This window comes from Colletes gigas, unplaced genomic scaffold, assembly GCF_013123115.1.
Source record: "Colletes gigas isolate AHSC1104 unplaced genomic scaffold, ASM1312311v1 Colletes_gigas_Sc00040, whole genome shotgun sequence".
Lineage (NCBI taxonomy): Eukaryota > Metazoa > Arthropoda > Insecta > Hymenoptera > Colletidae > Colletes > Colletes gigas.
In genome coordinates, this window is record NW_025106669.1 from 377,762 (window position 1) to 391,808 (window position 14,047).

General features: G+C 33.6%; 3 protein-coding genes across 4 annotated transcripts; 2 read left to right on the top strand and 1 right to left on the bottom strand.

Annotated features, from left to right (window-relative positions):
* Nucleotides 1-854: 854 nt before the first annotated feature.
* Nucleotides 855-3,069, top strand: LOC122402832 (damage-control phosphatase ARMT1-like). Its single transcript, XM_043405954.1, has 6 exons — nt 855-1,177; nt 1,322-1,427; nt 1,519-1,763; nt 1,850-2,035; nt 2,105-2,504; nt 2,586-3,069. The coding sequence occupies exons 1-6, from the start codon at nt 1,089-1,091 to the stop codon at nt 2,940-2,942; spliced, it is 1,383 nt and encodes a 460-aa protein (XP_043261889.1). The 5' UTR covers nt 855-1,088; the 3' UTR covers nt 2,943-3,069.
* A 647-nt stretch (nt 3,070-3,716) lies between these two features.
* Nucleotides 3,717-6,526, top strand: LOC122402850 (protein claret segregational-like). The gene is made up of 5 exons (XM_043405991.1): nt 3,717-3,778; nt 4,111-5,114; nt 5,179-5,476; nt 5,730-6,004; nt 6,106-6,526. The coding sequence occupies exons 2-5, from the start codon at nt 4,111-4,113 to the stop codon at nt 6,524-6,526; spliced, it is 1,998 nt and encodes a 665-aa protein (XP_043261926.1). The 5' UTR covers nt 3,717-3,778.
* Nucleotides 6,527-8,727: 2,201 nt separating this feature from the next.
* LOC122402833 (Golgi phosphoprotein 3 homolog sauron) lies at nt 8,728-12,529 on the bottom strand. Of its 2 annotated transcripts, XM_043405956.1 has the most exons (5): nt 12,044-12,529; nt 11,885-11,986; nt 11,528-11,774; nt 11,277-11,452; nt 8,728-9,633 (listed from the first exon to the last, which is right to left on the bottom strand). In XM_043405956.1, the coding sequence occupies exons 1-5, from the start codon at nt 12,128-12,130 to the stop codon at nt 9,385-9,387; spliced, it is 861 nt and encodes a 286-aa protein (XP_043261891.1). In that variant the 5' UTR covers nt 12,131-12,529; the 3' UTR covers nt 8,728-9,384. The 2 variants fall into 2 exon arrangements, with proteins under 2 accessions (XP_043261891.1, XP_043261890.1); XM_043405955.1 differs by having other exon boundaries at nt 11,885-12,529.
* Between the last annotated feature and the right edge of the window lie 1,518 nt (nt 12,530-14,047).

The following is a 14,047-nucleotide window of genomic DNA, read 5'->3' on the forward strand; positions in this document are numbered from 1 at the left end:
TGGTCAACAAAAACTTTGTAATCAATAGATATTATGCATCGCAAAAATTCGTAAATATAGTTAAATATATAATAAATATATCCACAAAACCCAGACTTAATCAACCATTGAAAATTTTAGAATGGCTAGCTCAAAGTTTCAAATTAAGAGTAATTGAAAAAGTTGGTAAGTTTGCAAAGTCTAAAAATAATCAAAGTCGTAAATAAATTAGGGATGCTTTCCACGAAGTTATAAAACCAGTGGAAATGCGTCTAAATAGTGCTTGGAACGCGAGTGCAACTACCCCAGCGACGCTCCTTAACATCGAATTTAATAAAGTCTGAAACACCTGTAGTTGAATTATCGCTCTAGTTTGTTTTCGAGGGTGTGAATAAAAACCACGGTGAAAGCAAGAAGACGAAATAATTCGCGTCCCCTCACCAGTGAATTCAGTATCAGTCGACGGAAGTTCGACTAAATTGCCGGAACAGCTGACGCTAATGCAACTTAAGTCGTTAATAGAAGAATTTGAAATGTAAATCCACGTGTAAACTAAATAAAATTCCTCTCGACTACTATCTATTGATATCGAAGTGAAAACAAATCTAAAATTACTTCTCACTGGTGTTATAACATTCTTCTTTATTTACTTCAAAGTATTAAAATTTAATTCCTTTTCCATCTAATCCATAGGATCCCCAAAAATTTATTTAGTTATAGTATCTATTTAATTTATTTTTCTCTCGCAAATCTATCATCTTTTGAATGACAGTTTCGCGCGCTTTACGCGCGTAAATTGTATATATATGTTACAGTTTAATAACAGCTGATAGATCACGCACGCACGCGCATCACACGTGGTTGCAATCAGTAAATACCCCATTCACCGTTTGCTCGCCGTAGTCGTACATTATTCCAAAAAATAAACGATACTATTATCAGGTTCAACAGAAAAACGACATAGCAAATAGTAGAATCTACATTCTGTTACATAAGCTAAACCAAAAGCAAATATAAAACACTATCTATTCGTTTCAAGATTAATTGTATATGTACGGTTGATCGCGATCTATTGTCTAGCCGTAGAAACGAATTTAGATAGTGAAACCATGTCCGAAAAATCAGATTTGGTAGACATTGTTGGCCTTCGGGATATACAAACACCTTTCGGGGTGCATTTGTCAGGGATCTATAAACGGTAAACAATTATTATCTGTATTTAACCTAGAAATCACAAACGAAGTACGTAATAATATTTATTACATACAATAACACAACTGAAAGTCATTGTGAAATATTTAATATTCATTTATTACCATTTCTGAAACTAGTCTTTTTATAGGAGTTTCGCTTACATAACTCTCAAAGACAGATTACCAATAATTTTAACTAAAATAATCGATACCATCAGTCGTGATAAGGAAAACATTGCACAAAAATTTGGGGAGGTATAATGCACGCTTCAAGACAATCATTTCTTTAATAATATAGAATTTGTATCAAAATATGCCTGATATCTATCATTTTTAAATGCTTCAGAATGCCACGGAAGAAATTAAGCAATTGGTAGGGTTTATTAGTAAATTAAAAAATGAAATAGTTACAAACAAAACTTTAAAGCCCCTACAATTGTTACCTGTAAGTAGTAATGACGCTGAAGAATGGAATAAATATTTAATGAAAAGAACCGACATAGAAGGTGGTACGCCGACATGGTTTAATACAGAGTGGTTATATTGCGAATGTTATATGTATCGGGCGCTTGCGCAAGAGATTGCTCTTAAGTATGTTCTAGAAACCATTTAACAAACCGTTTAAAAAGTAATAAGCATATATTAAATTATTCAGATATAAATTGTTTTATTTTTAGGAAGTATTTACGCGACTATGATCCTTTTAGACAACAGAAACAAAGTGCATTTACTAATTCACTGAGTAGCATAAATGCGCTTTGTACTTATACGATGAAACACGTACAAAGAGCAGAATCTTTATCGGAGGTTGAAACTAAAGAAGAACTTCTTAAGTTTCTTCAACTAAATCTTTGGGGCAACAAGTATGTTTAATTTTTAATATCTCTCTGGATAATTTTATTAACAAAGTAACCGGGTTATATTTTCTATAGATGCGACTTGTCGCTAAGCGCAGGTGCGGAAGTTAGCACGACTAGTAACCCTATAGAAACTTTACAGTCGATACGTAAAGATATTCTTGTAGATCGATCAGAATTTGTGTGGAATTTCCTAAGGAAAAAAGAAAGCGATACAAATATCATAGACATGGTATTCGACAATGCAGGATACGAACTATTCACCGATGTATGTCTAGCAGTATTTCTGATCGCTTGTAAACTAGCTGGAAAAATAAGATTTTACGTAAAACTTTATCCGTGGTATGTCAGCGATACTACAAAAGACGATTTCTATTGGACTCTACTTTATATGAACAATTCGCCAAATAAAGACCTACAAGAATTAGCTAAATTAGCTTCCGCTCATTTAAAGAATAATACATGGATCATCGAGGTAGAACATATATTCCATTTTGCATAATTTTAGTAAAATAATTATAACGTAATATTAATTCTCTATCTACGTATTATTTAGGAAGAATCCTATTGGACCGGACCTTATGATTTTGCAGCTATGAAAGAGCATGACAAAGCGTTATATGCAAAACTATCGGAAGCTAAATTAGCAATATTTAAAGGTGATTTAAACTATAGGAAATTAGTAGGGGATATAAATTGGGAATATACAACAGAATTTAGTAAATCATTGAGAGGTTTTCAACCAACGCACGTTCTTAGTCTGAGAACGGTGAAATCAGATGTTTGCGTTGGTTTACCATCCGGTATGGGAGAGGAACTATTTAAGAAAGATGAAAATTGGATGATTACTGGACAATATGGACTTATTCAAACTACTTTGGCTGGAACGTGCCAATGTTCCAATACATGTTAAAATACAAAAATACTTCTATGTGCTATTGTATGTACTTTGTACATGTCTATTTGCTCCTTGTATTATATTTCAACTTCTATGTATTCAATGTATATAATTGATTGTACATACATATATGGTGTAGCACTTAATAATTATAAATGTTATTTTTATAATTGAGTTACAATAGTTTTGTGTACCTCCAACTATAGCAGGAGTAATGCACTGACTTCTCGCGTGCTAGTTGTACACTCTTCGTTCAATCGTCTCACAAAAAACTACTCTTCGTTTAATCGCCATCGTAAAATCGTTAACACAACTTATTATTAATAACCACAGCTTCCAACAATAGAAAAACGCTTCATTCTTCGGGACTTAAATTGAACTAGTCGCACAATTTGGCGAGTGATGGCTGAGGTGCGCGCGCACTACGCCGGTTACAACCGCGGGAAAATTTAAAAGATAATTCGCGCGAATAACCTGTTGTGGCTTTGTTGCCGGATGAACTGAATTTTTCGTAATCAGGGGATAACGAAAACAGTAACGTAGTTGGATTTAAAATGTCTTGTTTCTTCAAAACGTTCTCAATAAAATTTCCTAGTCCACATGTTTAATTTAATGTCCTCTATAATGCGCAAGCGCGAAGAAACTGGTCACATGGCAACATAGCCAGTGGTTGATTTTTAACCGTCGTTTGATTACTACTAAAGAAGATGATTGTGTTTCCTTTTCCTTAAAATAGTATAAAAGTTTTATTCTTATGAAAATATTGGGTAATTTAATGATAAAGAATTGTATTAGTAAACGGTCGGTGTAGGTGACTACGAGGAATTTGTTTGTTTATTATAATCGAAGAGGTTTGTTTTATTAGATTGCTGTCACTGTCGTTCGTATACACATTTCTGTTCACGAACAACACACATTTTCAAGTTTTGTAGAGATCGATTATAAGTAAACAAAATCTTTAGTTGTAATTAACGAGTTTTACTTAATATTTGATCATCGAACCAAATATTTCGAAGATAGTCAACGATTTCCAAGTGCATGCATAGTGGAAGAGGAATGGGGATTCGTTTGATTAAAAGAATGTATCTATAGACGTGTGTGTTGTTGGTTTGATTAATTATTTTAGAAGCACGCGACTCGCTTACGTTTAATATTCGTCGATCTATATAAAAGTATTTCACAGATGGAATCGCGTATACCAAAACCAAAAATCATTTTAACAAACTCACTTAATAGTGGGACAGATTTTAGCATGAAAATGAATACACGGGAAGCATTAAAAGATCAAAATAATCTGCACTTAACGAGTACGAACAGCCTGTCTGAAGTTGTAAACAAGGCAGAAAGCGTATTGAACCTTAATTCAAAAAATACAAAAGAAAATAAACCTTTGCCGAAGCATAACGTAAGGAGATCGAAAACATTGTCGTCGATTAACACCAGAGCTATAAAGAGGCCAGCTAGAAATGCTAATGTACGTATGGAAGTTAAAAAGGCGTTTATTAAGCCTGCTGTTAAGTCGATGATTGTACAACAAAATGCTACTACATCGACGAGCAATAATGTCTGTAGAACTACTCAACTTTCAACGGTTAAAAAAATCCAAAATACTGGCGCGGTTAAATTTTGCAAGTGGGACTTGAAAGGTCGTTTGGCTCACACAACCAATGAGTTACTCGATCTGCGACAAAAGTATAAAGAAACCGAATTAAAATTGAACGATCTTCAGAATCAAGTAAATACTTCGGAAGCAAATGCAAATTTGTACAAATCGACTGCATTCGAGTATGAAAATTTAAATAAAGAGTTAAGCAATGAACTCGAAGAACTGAAAGCGGAGATGGCGATCGTACAAAAACAAAGAGATGATTTAAGCAAACGTCTAAAAGAAACAGAAAAATCATTTGAAATTGTTTCTGAATCGTTAAAGGAATTTGAAGCGAAATGTATTTCTCAAGAAACTCTCCTACTGAACCATACGTCCGAAGTAAAAGATTTACAAACAGATCTGGAGATACAAAAGAAAAGTAACGAAGAATTGAATACGATAAAAAGTGACTTACAATCTCTAATTCATACAATGGACATGGATCGTAGAGTTTTACACAATGCGTTACAAGAAGCGAAGGGAAATATTCGTGTATTCTGCAGAGTGCGTCCTAGAACTCCGCGCGAAAAAGGAAAAAGGTATGTATATTTAAGCAGCATAGAAATAGATTGACAAATTTTCAATCGTTTGCACTGTTCACAGAACATGCATTATGAACTTCGTAGACGAGTGCACTATCGAGTTGAGTAAAATGAACGAATCCGATACGATTAGTTGTAGCGGAAAGATTAGAACAACGCGGCAGGAATTCTCCTTCGATAAAGTTTTTCCACCCGACACTAGTCAACAAGATGTCTTCGAGGAGTTAGCTCTCTTAGTTCAATCTGCCTTAGAAGGTTATAATGTTTGTGTATTCGCGTATGGTCAGACTGGTTCTGGTAAAACGTATACAATGGAAGGTTTGCCTGGTATCGATACAGAGGGCATGATACCTAGGACAGTATGTACCAGTTTGTTTAGTAGAATTTCTGGAAGAGTGTACAGTAGAGCCCACATAAATAACTGAGCTCGTTTGTATAAACATGGTTCCTTCTCAGAAATCGGAGATAAGGAAAGAGGATAAGTGAGATACAATTAGTATACCGATAACGACCAGCGTCAAGTTACGCTCGACACGCTCGATGTTCGCTTATGTGGGCACTACTGTATTTAACCAGTTTAAAAAAATATTTTTCTTTCACTTGCTCGATTAGGTACGGCACATATTTAAAGAAATGATGCAGTATAAATTGCTTGGGTGGGAGTTCCAAATAAAAGCGAGTTTCCTTGAGATTTATAACGAGCTTATTGTTGATTTACTTGATTCTCAAGCGAAAACGCACGAGATCCGAATGACCGACAGTAAAGGGCAAGATTTATACGTGAGCAACCTAAAAGTACAGGAAATACGTAGCCCCGAAGAATTGCATCAGTATCTTTTGATTGCGCAACATAACAGAGCAGTTGCAGCCACTCAATCGAACGAACGGTAAATATATCCTTTGCTTTTACCAATTATGTAAAAGTGATCGATAAATTTATGAGCAGTGGAGTATCCGGACTATGTAAGTGAGATTATATTATTTCTAGATCATCAAGATCACATTCGGTCGCGAGAATAAAACTTATCGGAACACATAAAACGAGAAATGAAGTTTCGATAGGGAACCTAAATTTAATAGACTTGGCGGGTTCTGAGAGATTGAAGAGCGAGGAATCGGTACGAACGACCGAGACAAAAAATATTAACAAATCACTGGCGAATTTAAGCAACGTTATTCTAGCTCTTCTGAAAAAACAAGAACATATACCTTACAGAAATTCGAAACTTACTCATTTGCTAATGCCGTCTCTGGGTGGTAATTCGAAAACATTAATGTTACTAAATATTTCACCTTTGGACGAGTGTTACAATGAAACATTAAATTCGTTAAGATTTGGTAGCAACGTGAACAGTTGTAAAACAGGTAATGTAAAGCGATCGCGAATGGTTTTGCAACAAAGCATGTAACAAATTCTCGTTCAACAGTAGCTCATCTCATTTTCATTAGCGTGTAAAATCCTTTCGATTTGGAATGATAAATAATAAATCAATTTTTAGGAATAAAATGTACTATTTTTAACTTCTATACATTTTCATAAATCATTATTTGTGTTAATACCAATGTTAACGTGTATTGAAATAAGATGGAATATTTTCCGAGATATTTTTTATAAATTTCTACAACTAATGCATTTTTTATTTTTATATGTTATATGTATATGTGATACACTTAAGAACAGAATTTTCGTATTGTAAATTATGTTCCCGAATGAGATGGTTTAACTGTAAATATAACAGTGTAAAAGGTTACACACAAATGTAAAATAAACATCTCCAAAAACCTAAACTTCCTTTATTCAAACCATAACTTATTAACTATCACATAAATATATCTCGGTTGAAATATTACCTGTTTTACGTACAGTACGGTAATGATAAAAATATCGTTCTTATCGTGTCCAGCATATGATCAATAATATGCAAAGAAAATGAATTAAACAGATGTATTTTTTCTTTTTTTTTTTTATGTCCATTTCTTCACAATATTATTAAAAATTAATACAAATTTTTAAATTATAACCACCATAATTAATACTTTCAGGAGTTTATGAGTTTTAATTTATATTTTAATATGTCCAATTTAAATATATTATTATACGAAATTAAAATACTGACTAAACTCGAAATACTTTTTTAATTACTGTTATATAATTTAAATATTTCATTGTAGCATCTTTTCGAAAATTAAAAAGAATTTTAAAGAAATCTACTCAGTGTCTATAGATTAATATACAATTTTTATGAATAAAATAAATTCTTATTCATGGAAGCATTATTAGCTATTGGTAATATCATAATAAGTACTAAAGTGCTAATTTAATATTCATGAAATATGCTTGTCCAGCAAGCTGTTAGGACAATTTTTCTTTATACTGTTCCTTTTTATAAACTTTTCAATAATGTGTATAAAATTATTATGTTTATTAATTATTCGTCACATTATAAGAAATTTAACAATAGCTGATGCTTTTTAAACTTCTTCCGGGTAAATCTTTATATTACTTTAGGTACGATATAATAGTACTTCGTTACTGTAGTACGAACATAATGAAATAACAATAATCTCATAATACTAAGGCAGCAATAGTAAGGGACTTCAGAATACCTATTTCTTTATCTCTTGTTTATTTTCAAGTGATATATAGACAAAAATAAATTTACCATTTTCTGATACACAAGAATTTAAGAAGAAGAAATAATTTTATATATTATACAAACTTACACACGAATTCCCTCAACATTACAAGTAATACTAACTAAAATATCTTCGTGTTACGAAACGTAATTCTATGCGATTGATACGAGATGTCTCAAGAAATATATAATCGCATAAAGATATTTAAGATTAGATATTAAGTTAAATTAAGAAATGCTATACCAGTTGGTTAATTAAACTAATAATTAAAATTCTATTACTAAAAATATAGAATCTCCAATTTATATAGTATCGATAGGTACACAACTATACATAATTTTTTCGTTCTCTCTTTCAATTTGGGTATGAAAAATGACATTCGTTATTAAAACCAAAGTACTTTATAATGTTGAAAAATGCCACTATCAAATAAATATGACTAACTCGTCGATTCTTAGGCAATGGCGCGATTTGTGATTATTTTAAAATATATTTTATACAGACAATTACACGTTTTACAGTTCGAATCGTATTAAAAAGTGTTCAATTTAAAAACAATAATTAAGTTACATCGTGCGACTGTAAAGATTAAAAAAGATTAAATATTTCTTGATCACCCTATACGTACTTGAGAATTTAACAAAAACTAAAAAAAAGAAATTGAATATATTACTTACTCTTTTCAATATATTGCACGAGAAAGAATAACCTTGGAAACTCAGGATCCGTTTTTAATGGCGTTGTGGTTTTTGTTGTCCAAAATGTTATTTATAACAGTCAAATCCGAAGTTTGCATATTTTTTCAACTTACACATCACATCATACAATGTTAATAAACATATACGGGGAGAAGTTGATAACAGAATGCAATCGAAAACGTATCTGTATCTACACATTCGCGATTAACTAAAGACTTCATCAAGAGAGTTAAACATATGATAGAAACGATGTTTATAAAATAATTATATTTTTCGACATCCGAGTACTTTACTGCCACCAGCTGAAGCTATGTAACATTTCCATAAAAAGTAGTTTTTTGCGAGTAACCTAGTACGATCCAGTTTGGTACAAAGGGGGTATATCTAAAGAAATAGTAAAAATTCGTCGTCATTGTCGCAACAGTGCAAAGAATTACTTTCATCGCTTCCACATTCAGACACTCGCAGGAATGTGACATTTAATCCGACATTAAATGCCCCGCCACATAAATACTGTGTCTATAAACATATTTGCAGTCCATGTGCAGACACGATAGATACTGAGACGATTATGGGACAGAAACTCAGCACGGTGCAATCTTTCATTCCTTAACTGACAATGGCACTACCCCGCACTCGAAGTAATCATTCACACTATTAATTTTTGTTACTTTTGTAATATTTAAATACGAATATTTATAATTCAGCTATCAAATGTATTAAATAACAATAACGGGAGTTACTAATTATTCTAAGTCTGCTTTACACAGTCGGGCTCAAAGGTATTTGGTCTGAATTGTATGATCGTTAACAATGATAGTAGCTATTCAATTTCAGATTGCAACTAAAGTTCATGCAAAAATTTATAGTCCCAAGTATTCACGCTAGTACCCAGTATTTGCTTTATACACTCGTAATTTATAAAAGGTCTGTTACTTGGTGAATGCTGCGAACACGGCCCAAAGTACCGGATTTACATTAGGTTTAGCAGCCTCTGCCTCAAAGTCAAGATCTAGTAAAGTTCGTACCCGTCGCATTGCTACCTCGTAATCGTCGTCGGAAAGTGGCGCGAATGCGTTTTCTAATACATCGGCCGCATGAGCTAATATTACTAATGCTAACGTTCGCCTATCCATACGACCAGCATCGTTAACCCAGCGTGTTAATACAGCTTCCTGAATCTGTGAGTAAAAAAATTTTTAATTTTACCTATTATTTCGCATTAAAAATATTTAAATATCTGACGTATTCAAAATAAGTGCTTCTGACAAATAAATCGGGTCGGGAACACAAAAATTTCGAAAGAATCGGGGTTCCCAAAAATGCACAATGCCCAAGTACTAACAAGGAACCATCGCGAACGGACCGGCTTCGATTTTTCTTAAAAATTCGTTTTTCATTTTTAATAATTTTGTTTGACGCTCTACAAAAAAGTTGGCCAATACTTTTTTGTAGGTACCTATGAGCTCTACTTCAGAAAAAAGTTTCATTGAAATATATTCATTATTGTAGGAATTATGGCTGTTTGAAGATTGGACCATTTTTATGGGGGTTTTCTCATTTTGCGGGGTCAAGGATCAACTTTTTCCATATTTTTGCAATTTTTACATATTCTTCATCTAAATACACGTTGTTTGCCGCGCGAAACATTAAAATCCTTCAATCCATTCAAAAGTTATGACGTTCCAAAGAGTGACTTTTCTAGCCTGAAATTATATTTTCGATGAGGAATTTTTTTCTCGAAAATGGTTAGGATTTCGAGGGTATGCCTATTCACCAAAAATGATTGTAATTAATCTCCCTAGTTAAAAATAATTTTTTTAAAACGATTTGAAATTTTTTTTCGCCGAAAAATTTAGGCACTTGTCAATTATTCGTAAAAATTCGTTTTTCATTTTTAACAAATTTGTTCGACGTCCTACGGAAATTTTGTTTAGTACTTTTTTGTAGATACCTACGAGCTCTACTTCAGAAAAAAGTTTCATTGAAATATATTCACTATTGTAGGAATTATGGCTGTTTGAAGATTGGACCATTTTTATGGGGTTTTTCTCATTTTGCGGGGTCAAGGATCAACTTTTTGCATATTTTTGGAGTTTCTACGTATTCTTGATTAAAATACGCGTCGTTTGCATTTTTGAAAATTAAAATCCTCCAATTCGTTCAAAAGTTATGACGTTGTAAAGATACGCACGAAATTTTCGGACAACATTTCTGGCCATAAATTACATTTTCGATTAGGAATTTTTTTCTCGAAAGTGCGTAGGATTTCGTGGGTATATGTATTGACCGAAAATGATTTTAATTGGCCCCCGCAACCGAAAATAATTTTTTCCTGGATTATTTTTGGCTGCTTTATAAGTGTACAAAGTTTCATCAAAATCGAAGCCGGACCGTTCGCGATGGTTCCTTGTAAGTGTGCAGTCACACGTTTGTTTACATCAGGTCGCATGATTCTTAAAATCCGTGTTTTCAATAATTTTACGAAAACTAGAATGTTCTCCATCACGAATTCTTTTCAAAAGTCTAAAAAATTTTCGGGAACCCCCGACTTCTTCGGGAGTTCGACCTAACCCAACTTGACCTAATCTCGATTCGTCCCATCGAGTTCTCGCATACTACTAAAAATTTGAAAACCTATGGAACTCGATAATCTAATCGCGGCATACATATAAATAAAATGAGATAAGATATATCCGTAGTTTTGACCATAATGGAAATTTCAACTATCGAATTTACACATATAATTTTTGGGTTTTTAGAGAATTCAGAATATTTAAAAAAAAATGGTAAAATCCTTTTTGTAAATTTTTGTTTAACATACCTTTTTTACAAGACGGCTTTTGGCAAGGTTATCGGTAAGAGGATGAGTTGTCATATCAAAGAGTAAGAAATTCTGTTTTTCCGTGGTTAAGACTCCCTTTTCCACAAGATTCTTTGCTAATCTTTCTCTAACGTTCTTCAGTTGGTATCTTAATTTGAGCGGGTTCCATGTTTCTCCTGAACAAAGTAAAAACAACATTGAAAGTGAAACAATCTGGTAAATATTTTGATGCTAGAGAAAGATAAACTAACCACTGAGATATTCGATCCAGCTAGGAACGGTTTCTGGTGGGTCAGTTTCCTTTAAATGTTTGAGGGCTTCGTCCAACAAAACATCCCCTGTAGGTGCATCATTTTTCAACAGAAGTTTCCTCACCAATAACCCTTTCTTACGCATACCGGCCTTTTCTAACTCTACTCGACCACGGAACCCAAGTTCTGCCAGGATACAACCGCGTAGTCCGGAACTTATAGAGTCGTTCCAGAATGATGTATAACCCTGCATCAGAATATACTCTTCAAGATCTAAATACAAGCCATTTGCACATCTTACAGGATGTGACATGAAAGGAATCCCATGTAGAATAGAGGACAACACTATCAACAAACCTCCTTGTCCTTCAGGCCAAGCAAAAGCACTTCCTCCATGAGCGTTAACCGTGTTTCCTTATCAGAATCGTCATCGATCGTGGGATTTGAGTTTTGATCCTTCTGCACGGAAGAATCTGTGTCCATCCCATGGCCCGACAGTTTGTCGTTGTGGCCGACATCGTTCGAGCCATCCTGGCCCAGACTGCTACCGCTACTACTATTAACCACACGTCGTCGTTGTACCAATCCGTCAGTGCGATTCATCGTTCGACGAAGCCTGTGCTTCTTCTGCGATTACGTCCGCGTGTCAGATACGCCACCGTGTCGTCCTCCAGTCCCGTTGATAGACGGTGTAGTCAGCCTTAGTTAAAGCAAGCTAGCAACATGTATCGAATAATACACACTATATTGTTGATGTTTTGACCAATACGACATATCTTTCCAAGATGGCTAAGTCCCTACGGACGTCTCTATTTTGTTCCACCAGGCAATCTCTACTTTTTTTTTTTAATCCTCGTGTTACATGCGAGTGAGAAAACGCTCCGATACGTTCTGCGTAACACTACCGTACTCGACGTAGTTCGTTGTTTCGGCGATGCATTTACTTCGGCGCTGAATGTTTTCACGGAGAAACCTGCCGCAGTTTAATCGAGATCCTCTCGATACGAATCGAGCCCGAATGCAATCGCATCAACGTTGCAATTGCTTAGAAGGTTCACTCGACACGGAAAAATGATCATTCGCTCTCTGTCGGTAAAGTTTCGTTGCGATCGTCGCGCCAATATGCACGGTACAACTTCCGCGAACGTTTAAAAAACTTGCGACGAGTGTGATCGGATTGTGCGAAGTGTCCTGCCACAAAGACAAATAGAATTTTTGGCCTAAACGTGGAAATGTTATTGAGCAGTTGAAAACAGGTACATTTCTTAGTTATATTTCTCTGCGAGATTGTAAATAAGTTGAATAATTTTAATATCTTAAGCGTCCTACGATTGTTTAAGAAATCTAACCAAAAAATGTGTACTTTTTGGTAATTGGTTATGTCTAGGATAAAATAGATAGAAACAGAATGCAAATGGGCATTAGTTATAAATGAAAATGAAGAGAATATAGATAACAGTTTATTTCAACGAAAGTTTCAACAAAAAGTAATTATGTACATTCTTTATATTCCACAATGTAGAAAGCAATATGGCCGACGTTTAAAAATATTTTTCGCATGGAAGTTAATTTGCCAATCCTGGAAAAAATATTAATTGGAGATTCTAGAGGCCAAAAGGAGACGAAAATCAAGGATATTAATTTGTTGATTGAGACTCCGTTCAAAAGTTATAGAAACATTTCTGGACACAGAGTATATTTTCGAAAAGGAATTTTTTTCTCGAAAATGCGTAAAATTTCGAGGGTATGTCTATTCACCAAAAATGATTGTAATTGACCCTCGCAACTGAAAATAATTTTTTTGGAACGATTTGAAATTTTTGAATTTTGCCGAAAATTTGTCCACTTATGGAATTTTTTTCTCGAAAATGGTTAGTATTTCGAGGGTATATGTAATGATAAAAAATGATTGTAATTGACCCCCGCACCCGAGAATAATTTTTTTAGATCGATTTGAAAGATATTTTTTTTGTCGAAAATTTGTCCACTTATTGAATTTTTTTCTCGAAAATGGTTAGGATTTCGAGGGTGTGTGTAATGACCAACAATGATTATAATTGACCCTCGCAACTGAAAATAATTTTTTTAGAACGATTTGAAATTTTTCAATTTTGACGAAAAATTTCACAACTTCTCGAATTTTTTTCTCGAAAGTGGGTAGGTTTTCGATGGTATGTTTAATGACCAAAAATGCTTGTAATTGACCCCTGTGACTATGTATAATTTTTTTAAAACGATTTGAAATTTTTCAATTTTGTCGAAAAATTTCACATCTTCTCGAATTTTTTTCTCGAAAATGGTTAGAATTTCGGGGGTATGTTTAATGATCAAAAATGCTTGTAATTGACCCCTGTGACTATGTATAATTTTTTTAGAATGATTTGAAATTTTTTATTTCATCGAAAAATTTGTCCATTTACTGAATTTTTTTTCTCGAAAATGGTTAGGATTTCGAGGGTATGTTTAATGGTCAAAAATACTTGTAATTGACCCCTGTGACTATGTATAATTTTTTTAGTA

Coding starts and splice junctions, on each gene's coding strand:
- LOC122402833 (XM_043405955.1), bottom strand. CDS start 12,130: ATGAATCGCACTGACGGATTGGTACAACGACGACGTGTGGTTAATAGT. Junction 11,775..11,884: donor TTGGCCTGAAGGACAAGGAG/GTTTGTTGATAG, acceptor ATTCTGATGCAG/GGTTATACATCATTCTGGAA. Junction 9,634..11,276: donor AAAGCCGTCTTGTAAAAAAG/GTATGTTAAACA, acceptor TTTTACTCACAG/ATTCAGGAAGCTGTATTAAC.
- LOC122402832 (XM_043405954.1), top strand. CDS start 1,089: ATGTCCGAAAAATCAGATTTGGTAGACATTGTTGGCCTTCGGGATATA. Junction 1,428..1,518: donor TTGCACAAAAATTTGGGGAG/GTATAATGCACG, acceptor TAAATGCTTCAG/AATGCCACGGAAGAAATTAA. Junction 2,505..2,585: donor ATAATACATGGATCATCGAG/GTAGAACATATA, acceptor CGTATTATTTAG/GAAGAATCCTATTGGACCGG.
- LOC122402850 (XM_043405991.1), top strand. CDS start 4,111: ATGGAATCGCGTATACCAAAACCAAAAATCATTTTAACAAACTCACTT. Junction 5,477..5,729: donor AGGGCATGATACCTAGGACA/GTATGTACCAGT, acceptor TTGCTCGATTAG/GTACGGCACATATTTAAAGA. Junction 6,005..6,105: donor GCCACTCAATCGAACGAACG/GTAAATATATCC, acceptor TATTATTTCTAG/ATCATCAAGATCACATTCGG.